A 14,866-nucleotide genomic window follows, 5' to 3' on the forward strand; every position below is an offset into this window, starting at 1 on the left:
AAAAGCGAGACTCCCACTATTCTCACAACATTCTAGGTTCCATGGGGAATTTTACAAAAGTCTGAAACCACAATGAAGGAAAAGTCTATGTGAAGGGAGGACTTGAGTCAGGCATGCATGGTGACTCAGAGACCACCAACCTCTGGAACAGAACATCTCACACTCTCCCTGGGCGGGGCAAATGTCTCTAAACAGGAAGATCTAAACCAGGGGTCCCCAAAATTTTTACACAGGGGGCCAGTTCACTGTCCCTCAGACAGTTGGAGGGCCGACTATAAAAAAAACTATGAACAAATCCCTATGCACACTGCACATATCTTATTTTAAAGTAAAAAAACAAAACGGGAACAAATACAATATTTAAAATAAAGAACAAGTAAATTTATATCAACAAACTGACCAGTATTTCAATGGGAACTATGGGTTTGCTTTTGGCTAATGAGATGGTCAATGTGCTCCTCTCACTGACCACCAATGAAAGAGGTGCTTCTTCCAGAGGTGCGGCGGGGGCCGGATAAATGGCCTCAGGGGACCGCATGCAGCCCGCGGGCCGTAGTTTGGGGACCCCTGATCTAAACATTTTTTGCTACTTATACTTTTATTCTATAAACCTACCTTGGAAGCTAGATAATTTTGAAAAGACAAAGGAACAAGAAACACCTCTCTACATGTAAGACAGGACTCCTCAGAATCCACACGCAAACCTCCCAAGTTTGCCACTGAACCAACAGAAGACACTCCAGACAGACATGGCAAACTCCGTGTTAAGAACTGTGGTCTGCCTGGACCTTTCCCCAGGTGTGCCTATGACAAGAAAAATCTGAGGCCCAGAGGAATGTGTTACTCATTAGTACTACTACATATATTCTGGATCAGTTTTTATAAAACTTCAAACATCCTAGGATGTGGCTGGAGGTCACCTCTCAAGGCTAACTGGTACAGAGGAAAATCAGGGCTCTATGTCCTAAACTGGTGACCCTCCTACCGGCCATCACCCTTTGCTGTTAAAAACAGACTTTCCAGATTGTTTTCACTTGTCTACGGAAATTGCTGGAAAGTAGTGGTTTGACTAAGACAAATAAGGCAAGTCTGACCACATTCTTCACCACACCCATAGGAGAACCAGGGGATGGAAACCAAGCCTCCGCCAGCCCACTGAGGTCTAGAAAAAAATTATGGATACCTGGTAAAGGGAGGTACAGACCTCACTTAAGACTTTTTTTTTTTTACAGAGACAGAAAGAGAGTCAGAGAGAGGGATAGATAGGAACAGACAGGAACGGAGAGAGATGAGAAGCATCAATCATCAGTTTTTCATTGTGACACCTTAGTTGTTCCATTGATTGCTTTCTCATATGTGCCTTGATCGTGGGGCTGCAGCAGACCGAGTGACCCCTTGCTCGAGCCAGCGACCTTGGGTCCAAGCTGGTGAGCTTTGCTCAAACCAGATGAGCCCGCGCTCAAGCTGGCAACCTCGGGATCTTGAACCTGGGTCCTCTGCATCCCAGTCTGATGCTCTATCCACTGTGCCACCACCTGGTCAGGCTAGATTGTTTTTTTTAAATAGGATAAATGTCTCCTTTGAACTCAAACATTAAAACATTAACCATAAACTTAGGATAAGAATCAGACCTGTAGAGCCTGACCAGGCAGTGACACAGTAGATAGAGCATCAGTCTGGAATGCTGAGGACCCAGGTTTGAAACCCTGAGGTCGCCAGCTTGAGTGCGGGAGTGCAGGGTCACTGGCTCAGTTGGAGCACCCTCCACCGGTCAAGGCACATATGAGAAAGCAATCAATGAACAACTAAGGTGCCGCAACTATGAGTTGATGCTTCTCATCTCTCTCCCTTCTTGTCTGTCTGTCCCCCAATCCCATCCTCTCATTCTCTCTCTCACTAAAAAAATAAATACAATCAAACCTGTGAATATTTTAAACCTGCCACCCCACCCAAAAGAGCTGCCTCAAAACACAAGCACAGTGACAATCAAGTGTTGACCAAATATTAATAAAACAAAACAGAAATAAATCACAAAGACAACATTAAAGATGTGAAGACTTAAAGCTTGACTGAAGAAACTCAGGATTTTGCAACTGGATTTTGGCAGTTGATTCACTCTCAGCTCCAGTCTTTTCAGTTCAATGTTTTATAGCTCCCTGAATTATTTCTTCCTTCCACACTTTTCAGTAAACTGTTGTTTCAGTATTTAAAGTCATAAAAACCTCAACAAGCCAGTATCAGGTAGGTTAGGATACACTGAAATGAAGAGCCCTGTATCTCCAAGGCATAGCTCTTGGTTTCCAGGGAAGAGAACTCAGCACAGTAGTGAGGACTGGCAAGGTGAGCAAGGCCCATGTTATAAACAGCCAGATCATCTCAGTGGCACCAAGGGGCAAGTGGTTCTTCTTGGGGTTAATCTCAAATGGCCAAAGGGCATTTTCCACCTTTAATAATCTACGATTCACTCAATTCAATACATGTTTAATCAGCTAGATCTGACATCTAAGGATTTAATTCATTTTGACACTGTACTTATTTTATTTACCTGCTGGACTTGGCATATGTGTGATAGAGGACATGAGGCACTAAACTATTTTTTGTTCTGTTTTTAGCAAAAGAGAGAGAGAGAGAGAGAGAGGCACAGAGGGATGAAGGGAGGGGGAGGAAGAGACAGAGGCAGGGAAGGACAGAGGGAGGGAAGGAAAGGGAGAGAAAGGGATAAAGAGGGGAGGGAGAGATGAGAAGCATCAACTCTTAGTTGTGGCACTTTAGCTGTTCATTGATTACATCTCATATATGTCTTAATCGGGGGTTCCAGCCAAGCCAACAACCTTGGGCTTAAGCCAGAGACCATGGGGTCATGTCCATGATCCCACGCTCAAGTCAGTGACCCTGCACTTGAGCTGGCGAGCCTATGCTCAAGCCAGATGAGTCCGTGCTCCAGCTGGCAACCTCGGGGTTTCAAAGCTAGGACCTCAGGGTCCCAGGTCGACGTTCTATTCACTGAGCCACCACCAGTCAGGAACATTTGAATGTTTTTAAATTTAATAACAGAGGCAAGAAATACTCAGAGGATAATGAGTTTAAAGAATGGAGACCTTTAGAAAATGTGAATACAACACAAAATGCATCACTTTCAAATTATAGAGCTTTTAGAGTATTGTGAAGAGCTATTTATTGAAGAACTGTTCTCTTCTTGATAAGGGCTGTAAATACCATAACAAAACATAGCATGTGAAGAAAAAAAACCTATCAAAACACTGAGATTCTTTTACTCTCCCTCCACTGAACATTTTTTGGCAAATGCATAATAATAAAAAATAATAAACAAAAGCTTTGAAATGAACATCTGCATTACATCAAGATAAAAATTCTTAGCCCTGGGCCTGACCAATGGTGGTGCAGTGGATAAAGTGTCGACTTGGAAACGCTGAGGTTGCCGGTTCAAAACCCTGGGCTTGTCTGGTCAAGGCACATATGGGAGTTAATGCTTCTGGCTCCTCCTCCTTCTCTCTCTCTCTCTTCCCTCTCTAAAATGAATAAATAAAATCTTAAAAAAAAAAATTCTTGCCCTGGCCGGTTGGCTCAGTGGTAGAGCATCGGCCTGGCGTGCAGAAGTCCCGGGTTCGATTCCCGGCCAGGGCACACAGGAGAAGCGCCCATCTGCTTCTCCACCCCTCCCCCTCTCCTTCCTCTCTGTCTCTCTCTTCCCCTCCCGCAGCCGAGGCTCCATTGGAGCAAAGATGGCCCGGGCGCTGGGGATGGCTCCTTGGCCTCTGCCCCAGGCACCAGAGTGGCTCTGGTCGCAACAGAGCGATGCCCCGGAGGGGCAGAGCATCGCCCCCTGGTGGGCAGAGCGTCGCCCCCTGGTGGGCGTGCCCGGTGGATCCCGGTTGGGCGCATGCGGGAGTCTGTCTGACTGTCTCTCCCCGTTTCCAGCTTTGGAAAAATACAAAAAAAAAAAAAAAAAAAAAAAAAAAAAAAAGAGATGTGCTTTGATTAAGCAGCCTTTAAAAAAAGTATACCTTGCCTGACCTGTGGTGGTGCAATGGGATAAAGCGTCAACATGGAACACTGAGGTTGCCGGTTCGAAACCTTGGGCTTGCCTGGTCAAGGCACATATGGGAGTTGATGCTTCCTGCTCCTCCCCCTTCTCTCCCCCTCCCCTCTAAAAACCAATAGGGCCCTGACCGGTTGGCTCAGCGGTAGAGCGTCGGCCTAGCGTGCGGAGGACCCGGGTTTGATTCCCGGCCAGGGCACATAGGAGAATCGCCCGTTTGCTTCTCCACCCCTCCGCCGCGCTTTCCTCTCTGTCTCTCTCTTCCCCTCCCACAGCCAAGGCTCCATTGGAGCAAAGATGGCCCGGGCGCTGGGCATGGCTCTGTGGCCTCTGCCTCAGGCGCTAGAGTGGCTCTGGTCGCAATATGGCGACGCCCAGGATGGGCAGAGCATCGCCCTCTGGGGGGCAGAGCACCGCCCCTGGTGGGCGTGCCGGGTGGATCCCGGTCGGGCGCATGCGGGAGTCTGTCTGACTGTCTCTCCCTCTTTCCAGCTTCAGAAAAATGAAAAAAAAAAATAAATAAAATAAATAAATAAAAAATAAAAACCAATAAATAAAATATTAAAAAAAAAAAAGTATACCTGCCATTATCTGTGTATACTAAAGAGGAATATTTTTGTTTGTTTGTTTTGACCGAGACAAAGAGAGAGAGAGAGGGACAGGTAGGGACAGACAGGAAGGGAAAGATATGAGAAACATTAATTCTTTGTTGCAGCATCTTAGTTGTTCGTTGATTGCTTGTTTTGATTGCTTTCTCATATGTGTCTTGACCGGGAGACTACAGCAGAGCAAGCGACCCCTTGCTCAAGCCAGAGACATTGGGCTCAAGCCGACCTTCTGACTCAAGCCAGTGACCATGGGGTCATGTCTATGATCCCATGCTCAAGACAGATGAGCCTGCACTCAAACTGGGGACCTTGGGGTTTCGAACCTGGGTTCTCCACATCCCAGTCTGAAGCTCTATCCATTGAGTACTGCCTGATCAGGCTAGAGAGAAATATTAAACAAGATATATTTAACTACATAAATCTGTATGCTGAAAATGAGGGGGGAACACAGAACTAGCAGTTGTTTAAAAAGTTAAAAAATATATTTTTTATTGATCTGAGAGTGAAAAATTGATTTATTATTCCACTTATTTATGCAGTCATTGGTTGTTTCCTGCATGTGCCCTTACCAGGAATCGAATTCACAACCCCAGTGCACCAGGATGACCCTCCAACCGACCGAGGTACCCATCTAGGGCAAGTATTTTCTTTTTTTTAATCTATTCAAGGTTGGAATAATGTTGCTGTGTTTTCTTACCAATATTACCAAAATTTTTGCCAATACAGTACTGCCTCAGATGGGATGGCTATGACCTGGATATTGAGAAGTCATCCTGTCAACTATACCAGTAGCCCCCAACCTTTTTTGGGCCACGGACAGGTTTAATGTCAGAAAATATTTTCACGGACCAGCCTTTAGGGTGGGATGGATAAATTTATCATGTGACCGAGACAAGCGTCAAGAGTGAGTCTTAGACGATGTAACAGGGAATCTGGTCATTTTTTAAAAATAAAACATCGGCATGACCAGGCAGTGGCGCAGTGGCTAGAGCATCGGACTGGGATGTGGAGGACCCGGGTTCAAGACCCCAAGGTCACCAACTTGAGCACAGGCTCATCTGGTTAGAGCAAAAGCTCACCAGCTTGGACCCAGGGTCGCTGGCTCGAGCAGGGGGTTCCTCGGTCTGCTGTAGCCCCACGGTCAAGGCACATGTGAGAAGGCATTCAATGAACAACTGAAGTGTCGCAATGCGCAACAAAAAACTAATGATTGATGCTTCTCATCTCTCCGTTCCTGTCTGTCTGTCCCTGTCTATCCCTCTCACTGACTCTCTCTCTCTGTCTCTGTAAAAAAATTAAAAAATAAATAAATAATAATCTTTTAAAAATAAAACATCGTTCAGACTTAAATATAAATAAAATGGAAATAATCTAAGTTATTTATTCTTTCTCTGCGGATCGGTACCAAATGGCCCACGAATCGGTACCGGTCCGCGGCCCAGGGGTTGGGGACACTAAACTATACCAAATCTCAAGTTGAGAGTAATCCTTTTAAAAATGACTGGTTGCACAAAGCTCAACCAGTCACCACATGATTGAAATGATCTCTAATTTTAAAAGCAATGGCTTCACGTACAGATTTAAAATGTTTTCCCTCAGTCTAATTTAGCTGAAGTGGAATTATTTTATAAATAAGGCAAAAGACCTCCCCAAATACAGATTTTAATTCTTTATTTATAAGAAACAAAAGAAAGATAAATTTAGAAAAAATGCCCCTACACCCTCTACTCCCATGTGGGAAACGTGCCTCCCCTACTAACTGCTCAATGAATATGACTCCTCTGCCAAGGACTATTTGTTTCACTGAAGGCTGTGGTTATTCAAGTCTTTACCAGGGACCCACGATCCTGGTTGTGTACTTGAAGTAAAATGACATTTAGCTATTCACCAAAGCCAAATTAAATGACCCTGTTCCTAGTCTTCCTCATGAATCTAACAGGATTTGTGGAAAAATTCAAGAAATGCGTTTTGGAGTCAAAAGGGTATGGTTTTCTTTCATTCATTTTTTTTTTAATTTTTATTTTATTTATTTATTTTAGAGAGGAGAGAGAGAGGGAGGGAGAGAGAGAGAGAGAGGAGAGAGAGAAGAGAGAGACGGGGGGAGGAGCTGGAAGCATCAACTCCCATATGTGCCTTGACCAGGCAAGCCCAGGGTTTCGAACCGGCGACCTCAGCATTTCCAGGTCGATGCTTTATCCACTGCGCCACCACAGGTCAGGCAAAAAGGGTATGGTTTTAAATGCAAGCATTCCCTTCTATCAGGCATATGGCTGCAGGCAAGTTATATAGTCTCCTGAGACACATTTTCCCATCTTTAAAATGACAGTGTTGAGTGTTGCCCCTCTTGTAAGGTTAAAAAGATAAAAGCATAAATGCATCAGGCAGTATATCTAGGACGTTAAGGATCATTACCTTTTTTTTTTTTTTTGTATTTTTCTGAAGCTGGAAATGGGGAGAGACAGTCAGACAGACTCCCGCATGCACCCAACCGGGATCCACCTGGCAAGCCCACCAGGGGCTACGCTCTGCCCACCAGGGGGCGATGCCCTGCCCCTCCGGGGCGTCGCTCTGCCCTGACCAAAGCCACTCTAGAGCCCGGGCCATCCCCGCTCCAATGGAGCCTCGGCTGCGGGAGGGGAAGAGAGAGACAGAAAGGAAGGAGGGGGGGGGATGGAGAAGCAAATGGGCGCTTCTCCTATGAGCCCTGGCCGGGAATCGAACCCAGGTCCCCCGCACACCAGGTTGACGCTCTACCGCTGAGCCAACTGGCCAGGGCCGGATCATTACCCTCTTTTGCTCATCACTGTGGTGTCTCTGTCCAGATGACCAGGTGAGAACATCAAAAATCCTTACAAAATGGCCTGACCAGGCAGTGGCGCATGGATAGAGCGTTGGACTGGGATGCAGAGGACCCAGGTTTGAAACCCCGAGGTCACTAGCTTGAGTGCGGGCTCATCTGGTTTGAGCAAAAGCCCACCAACTTGAACCCAAGGTCGCTGGCTCCAGCAAGGGGTTACTCGGTCTGCTGAAGGCCCACGGTCAAGGCACATATGAGAAAGCAGTCAATGAACAACTAAGGTGTCGCAACTGATCATTGATGCTTCTGACATCTCTCTCCGTTCCTGTCTGTCTGTCCCTATCTATCCCTCTCTCTGACTCACTCTCCGTCTCTGTAAAAAATAAATAAATTTTAAAAAATCCTTATAAAATGTTAATAAAAACAGGATACAAAACTGTATCTCAGTGTAATTCCAACAAGCAAAAAACATGTAACATTTCATGAATACAAAAAAGACTAAAAAGAAGAGGGTTTTTTTTTAGTACAATATAATATTTTAGTACAATGAAAGTATATGGGAAGTGAGACTCCAGATTGATGTCTTAAAACATCATTTATGTTTTCTAAACTTTAAGCTGAGTAACTTATTATTATTATTATTATTATTATTATTAAGTGAGAGGTGGGGAGGCAGAGACAGACTCCCACATGCGTCCTGACAGAATCCACCGGCAAGCCCCCTGGCAAGTCCCCTACCAGGAGATGCTCTGCCTGTCTGGGCCATTGCTCTGTTGCTTGGCAACTGAGCTATTTTAGCACCTGAGGCGAGGCATGGAACCATCCTCAGCACCTGCGCCAACTTTGCTTGCCAATTCCCAACTTTGATCAACCATTCAAGCCATGGCTACAGGAGGGGAAGAGAAAGAGAGAGATTGGGGGGGGAGGGAGAAGCAGATGGTCACTTCTCCTATGTGCCCTGACCAGAAATCAAACCTGGGACTTCCACATGCTGGGTGGATACTCTACCACTGGGCCAACTGTCCAGGGTCCTGAATAACTTTTTATTTTTATTTTTGTATTTTTCCAAAGTTAGAAGCAGGGAGGCAGTCAGACATTCCCGCATGCACCTGACAGGGATCCACCTGGCATGCCCACCAGGGGGCATTGCTCTGCTGCAGTCAGAGCCATTCTAGCACCTGAGGCAGAGACTATGGAGCCATCCTCAGCGCCTGAGCCAACTTTGCTCCAATGGAGCCTTGGCTGCAGGAAGGGAAGAGAGAGACAAAGAGGAAGGAGAGGGGGAGAGGTGGAGAAGCAGATGGGCCTTTCTTCTGTGTGCCCTGACCGGGATTGAACTCAGGACTTCTACACGCTGGGCTGACACTCTACCACTGAGCCAATCGGCCAGGGCCCTGAATAACTTTTAAAACTAATAAAAAGGGCTTTTCTTGCCCTTTATCTGATATAGGTCTGCAGCCCCATTCCTAAGGAGCCCCCATTTAATTTGCCTCTGTGGGCCTCTCCCCACCCCTTGTGTAGCTGAAATTCCTGACCTGTTACCACTGATGGCAGATGCTTTTCTTCCAGCACGAAGCATGTTAAAACAACATAACGCAATTACATAATCTAAATGGTTATTGCTACCAAAGCCCTAGTCCAGAAGAGATTCTGCCTCACTATAGTCTGATGAAATGCTCTCAGGAAAAGATTCTCAGTCTCTAAGTTAAAACAAACAAACAAACTTTCTGGGATTGTTCTAGTCTTCCGCTCTTTAAGCAAATAAAAGGAAATGAGAGGGGCAAATGAAAAACAGAGAAAGGCACAGGAAATTCAATCATTGAAAACTGTCTTCAATCCAAAGTAGCTATTCTGGAACAAGTCACTGAAAAGTTTGGATGCTTAAAGCAACTCATTAGCACAACTAACAAAGCACCCTGATAAGCAAATTATTCAGGGTCAACAGCTTATCATGGAGTCTCTTGAAAGAAACACCACTGGTCCTTGGGGAGGCTGTAGACACACTGAGCAGTCGGGCTTTTTTTTTTTTTTTAGATGCTCTTCACCTCATATAAGAGGAACTCTAAAAAGTGCCTTAATCACTGTCTGCTGTGTACCAACCAAGAGCACCAGGATCTCATCTTTTAAAATTCACTTGGTTGGCCCTGGCCGGTTGGCTCAGCGGTAGAGCGTTGGCCTAGTGTGCGGAGGACCCGGGTTCAATTCCCGGCCAGGGCACACAGGAGAAGCGCTCATTTGCTTCTCCACCCCTCCGCCGCACTTTCCTCTCTGTCTCTCCCTTCCCCTCCCGCAGCCAAGGCTCCATTGGAGCAAAGATGGCCCGGGCGCTGGGGATGGCTCTGTGGCCTCTGCCTCAGGCGCTAGAGTGGCTCTGGTCACAACATGGCGACGCCCAGGATGGGCAGAGCATCGCCCCCTGGTGGGCAGAGCATCGCCCCTGGTGGGCGTGCCGGGTGGATCCTGGTCGGGCGCATGCGGGAGTCTGTCTGACTGTCTCTCCCTGTTTCCAGCTTCAGAAAAATGGAAAAAAAAAAAAAAAAAAAATTCACTTGGTTGTTCACATCCACAAACAGGCAACAATTATGTCAGTAAGCAGCTCTGCATGAATAGTACATATATATCACACATCAAACAAGATATTCTGGCTTAGCTAGGCTCTCCTCAAAAGGTCCAGGAAGAAGAGGGTGTCCCTTTAGGGCTAGAGGGCTAGAACAAGAGGTCACAACTGGAGGAATATAACAGCTAAGCTGCTGCACCACCTGCTGGGCCAAAAGTTAACCCCTTACCTTAGGTCAACCTCTTATTGCCCCATTTTTATGTTGATGACTGTCATCGTAGATTTCTTGCCCTTTAAACATAATATCTCCTTTATAAACTTGGCTTTTCAAATAACTTTATTCAAGAAGGTGCATCTTGAGACTGTTACCAAATCTCCAACAGCATTAAGATAATTTTTTTGTGTGTGATAAATAAACACCAATAAAATACTACATCTTAAACACACAAACATACACCTCTTCACATACACAGAGGAGAATAGGTACTTCCTCTTTACCTGAGCAATGGCTGCCTCGTTATCAGCCAATCCCAACAAAAAGATCCTCACTTTGTCAATCTTCACTGGGACCGTTCTCCCTCTCCATTCCACTTCACTCATGGTGGCTGCCTGTTTGGCTCGAGTCTGAGTGATCAAAGCCTGGAAGATAGATTAAGAAAATTTAAGCTTTGGCCTGACCTGTGGTGGTGAAGTTGGTAAAGTGTTGACCTGGAGTGCTGAGGTCGCTGGTTCAAAACCCTGGGCTTGTCTAGTCAAGGCACCTATGAGAGTTGATGCTTCCTGCTCCTCCCCCCCTTATCTCTCTCTTTTCTCTCTCTCTCCAAAATGAATAAATGAAATCTAAAAAAAAAAAAAGTTCAAGCTTTAACTGATGAATATAAGTGACCACAGTGAAATAAGTAGAAATCACTATTTGTCTCTTTCTATAACCAACATATTATACCTTATAGAGTATATTCAAATTTATATTTAAATTCCTCCTTGATATATCTTGGCTTACAGAACTCAAATTTTAAGAGGACAAAAGAGGAGGTTAAAAAGGCTATCACGCCTGACCAGGTGGTGGTGCAGTGGATAGAGCGTCGGACTGGGATGCAGAAGACCCAGGTTCCAGACCCAGAGGTCGCCGGCTTGAGCACGAGCTCATCTGGGTTGAGCAAAAAAAGCTCACCAGCTCGGACCTAAGGTCCCTAAAGTCACTCGGTCTGCTGAAGGCCTACGGTCAAGACACATATGAGAAAGCAATCAATGAACAACTAAGGTCTCGCAACGAGAAACTGATCATTGATGCTTCTCATCTCTCTCCGTTCTTGTCTGTCTGTCCCTATCTATCCCTCTCTCTGACTCTCTCTCTGTCCTTGGAAAAAAAAAAAAAAGGCCATCACTAAGTTCTGCTAAGGGTGTAAGGAGAAAAGCATGCCTGTATACACCAGGAGAACTTAAAAAATAATTGTCAATATGTATCAAAACCTTCCCAAACATTCAATTCCACTTTTAGCAATTTACTCTAAGAAAATAACTAAGAATGTGTACAACAACTGGGGATATAGATATTCGTGGTAAGACTGTTCACCACTTAATAACAGTGAAGTACTCAAATAAAAAAGATGATGATGAGGCGGTGACGTAGTAGATAGAGCATCGGACTGGGCCAGTGAGGACCCACATTTGAAACCCAGAGATTGCCAGCTTGAACATGGGCTCATCAGCTTGAGTACAGGGTCACTGGCATGAGCGTGGGATCATAGGTATGACCCCATGGTTGCTGGCTTGAGCAAAGGGTCCCTTGCTGTGCTATAGTCCTCCCTCCATTAAGGCACATATGAGAAAGCAATCAATGAATAACTAAGGAGTCACAATGAAGAATTGATGCTTCTCATCTCTCTCCCTTCCTGTCTATCCCTATCTGTCCCTCTCTCTCCCTGTCATAAAATAAATAGCCTGACCTGTGGTGGCACAGTGGATAAAGCGTCGACCTGGAAATGCTGAGGTCGCCGGTTCGAAACCCTGGGCTTGCCTGGTCAAGGCACATATGGGAGTTGATGCTTCCAGCTCCTCCCCCCCCCTCCTCTCTAAAATGAATAAATTTTTTAAAAAATTAAAAATAAATAAATAAATAAATAAATAAAGATGATGTGAAAATGTATTTATTGAAATGGAAAAAAAAGGGCATGTAACATATTTTAAAAGACTGTTACTAAGTAGTGTATATTAAGATTCCATGTTTAAAATACATGGCTTTTTCCCCTACAAGATAATTGTCAAATCATTGATAGCAGTTACCTCTGGGTGGTAACCTACATGATTCCATTTCTTCCCCATCTTTTGAGTTTTTTACTAAAAATATATACATATAAGTATGCATATATTAATAGCAATTATATTGGGTGATGAGATTACAGATTATTTCTTTTCCTCGGCTTTTTTAAATACAAGACTTTTCACAAAAATATATATACTAGATTACCTCCAATTTTTCAGCCAGGAGACCTTCGGTGCCCCCAGACCTCAGTCTCATCTGCATGAGTTCATTGATAGCTGACTGGTCTCCTGAAAACAAGAGAGACACAGTGGGAAATCCTCAAGGGTCTGGTCTGGTCTGTCCTCTCCAAAGCCACTAGATTCAACTCTGATGTGAAGGAGCTCCCTCCACAAGCAGAGCAGTGACTCCCAGTCCTGTACAAAGGTCACAGGGGTACAGAAGACAGCAGGGTAGAAATGAAAGCCAAGACGTTGCTTTCTGTGACTATGAGCAGGTCTGCCTGACAGTTCTACCTTTCTCATCAACCAAAACCCTTGTCAAGGATGGACGGAAGGAAAAGGGAAGAAAGTGACATAAGTTCCAGGCTCTCTGAGCTCGACCACCCAGCAGCCAGCAGTGCTCGGCACAGCCCCTGCTCACCAATGTTGTATGCACAGTAGCGGATGTTGGGTGAGATCTCTTCCACACGCTGGTGGTACAGCACGGCCAACTCTTCCGTGAAAGCACTGGCGAGCTTCTCATAGATAGTTCTGCAAGGAGAAATACCAGGTTTCACAGCAGACTTACTTAAAGAAAATGAACCCACAGAAACACAGTGGGTAAAAACAAAACACAGGACTTTGAGGCCCTTCTACCAACCACCAGAACTGGCACATTTGAGGATAAAAGAGGATAATCAACATTTCCAAAGGGAAGAAAAACAAGAAGTTGTACAGTACTAACTTCCATAGACACAGTCATCAGCTGATCTGCAGCTTGAAGGAATGTGACTATTTAGAATCAAAGCTGGCCTCAGCCTTTGGATCGAAGAACTCACTTGCATTTGTTAAAAGCCTCAATGGCAGCTTTCCACTCTTGATGTTCAAAACGGAGCATTCCTGAGAGGTAAGCCGTGTAAGCCTGGAGGGAAACAGGGGAAGAGAAACTGCTTCAGTACCCAAGGACTAGTGTTACAGCTCAGCCTCCTCTACCTGCTTCAAACCTGGGTTTCAAGAAGAGCCCTGACCAAGTAGCTCAGTTGGTTCATCGTCCCAATACACCAATGTTGCAGGTTTGATCCCTGGTCAGGGCACACATAAGTAGCAACCAATGGATGCACACAAAAGTGAAACAACAAATGTTTCTCTTTCTAAAAATTAATAAATAAAAAAGAATATATATATTCAGGTTGCCTTTAAAAGAGAAAAACTTTTCACTAATCAAATGTGATATACAGTACTTTGTTGCCATTCATTTATTTCCAGGAGAGAATTTCAAAATAAAGAAAATTTGTTTTCTTAATTTGACTTAAAACCAGTTTCTGGGCAGTAACATAAATATCAAAAGTTGAATACAAACTTGCAATATCTATCCCTTTTTAAAAAATTCATTTGAAAAAATTCTTATCATGTAAACTTTTCCAAATACAAAATGAAAGCTTTCATCTACATGTCAAAAGAAACGTGAGCTTTCTTTAAAAGTTAGAGCTAATTATTAAAAACCAAGAGCTCAAAAACAAAAGACATGAACTTCACCTTGAAAAACCAAGATTACTAAAAAAACGACGAAAGAACAAAACAAAAATTACTTTTTTCCTCTCTCCTGACCATCAATTTACAATCTACAAACTCTGCTGTTTAACTGTATCTTTTTAAAGTCATATCTCTAATCTCCACAGTAAAGCAAGGCTGATGTTAAAACACTAACCTGGGCCCTGGCCAGTTGGCTCAGTGGTAGAGCGTCGGCCTGGTGTGCAGGAGTCCTGGGTTCAATTCCCGGCCAGGGCACACAGGAGAAGCGCCCATCTGCTTCTCCACCCCTCCCCCTCTCCTTCCTCTCTGTCTATCTCTTCCCCTCCCGCAGGCAAGGCTCCATTGGAGCAAAGTTGGCCCGGGTGCTGAGGATGGCTCTGTGGCCTCTGCCTCAGGCGCTAGAATGGCTCTGGTTGCAACAGAGCAACGCCCCATATGGGCAGAGCATTGGCCCCTGGTGGGCATGCTGGGTGGATCCCGGTTGGGCGCATGTGGGAGTCTGACTGCCTCCCCGTTTCCAACTTTAGAAAAATACAAAAACAAAACAAAACAAAAAACACTAACCTGGCCCTGGCCGGTTGGCTCAGTGGTAGAGTGTTGGACTCGTGTGCGGAAGTCCCGGGTTTGATTCCCAGTCAGGGCACACAGGAGAAGCCCCCATATGCTTCTCCACCCTTCCCCTCTCGCTTCTCTCTCTCTTCCCCTCCCCTCCTGAAGTCATGGCTCAATTGGAGCGAGCTGGCCCCAGGCACTGAGAATGGCTCCATGGCCTCCACCTCAGGTGCTAAAAAATGGCTCTGGATACAACAGTACAAGGGCCCTAGAGGGGCAGTGCATAGCCCCCTAGTGGG

At 45.1% G+C, this 14,866-nt stretch overlaps 1 protein-coding gene across 2 annotated transcripts in view; it reads right to left on the bottom strand.

The window, feature by feature from the left end:
- Positions 1-14,866, bottom strand: part of SRP68 (signal recognition particle 68) — a 45,622-nt gene that overhangs the window by 16,548 nt on the left and 14,208 nt on the right. For both annotated transcript variants that reach the window (XM_066237462.1, XM_066237461.1), the window contains exons 5-8: positions 13,322-13,404; positions 12,925-13,034; positions 12,490-12,572; positions 10,521-10,661 (exon numbers count right to left, since the gene is read on the bottom strand). In XM_066237462.1, coding sequence (XP_066093559.1) covers positions 10,521-10,661; positions 12,490-12,572; positions 12,925-13,034; positions 13,322-13,404 — 417 coding nt within the window. The remainder of the gene's footprint in view (positions 1-10,520; positions 10,662-12,489; positions 12,573-12,924; positions 13,035-13,321; positions 13,405-14,866) is intronic.

The sequence above is a fragment of the Saccopteryx bilineata genome, chromosome 6 (genome assembly GCF_036850765.1).
Source record: "Saccopteryx bilineata isolate mSacBil1 chromosome 6, mSacBil1_pri_phased_curated, whole genome shotgun sequence".
Classification (NCBI taxonomy): Eukaryota; Metazoa; Chordata; class Mammalia; order Chiroptera; family Emballonuridae; genus Saccopteryx; species Saccopteryx bilineata.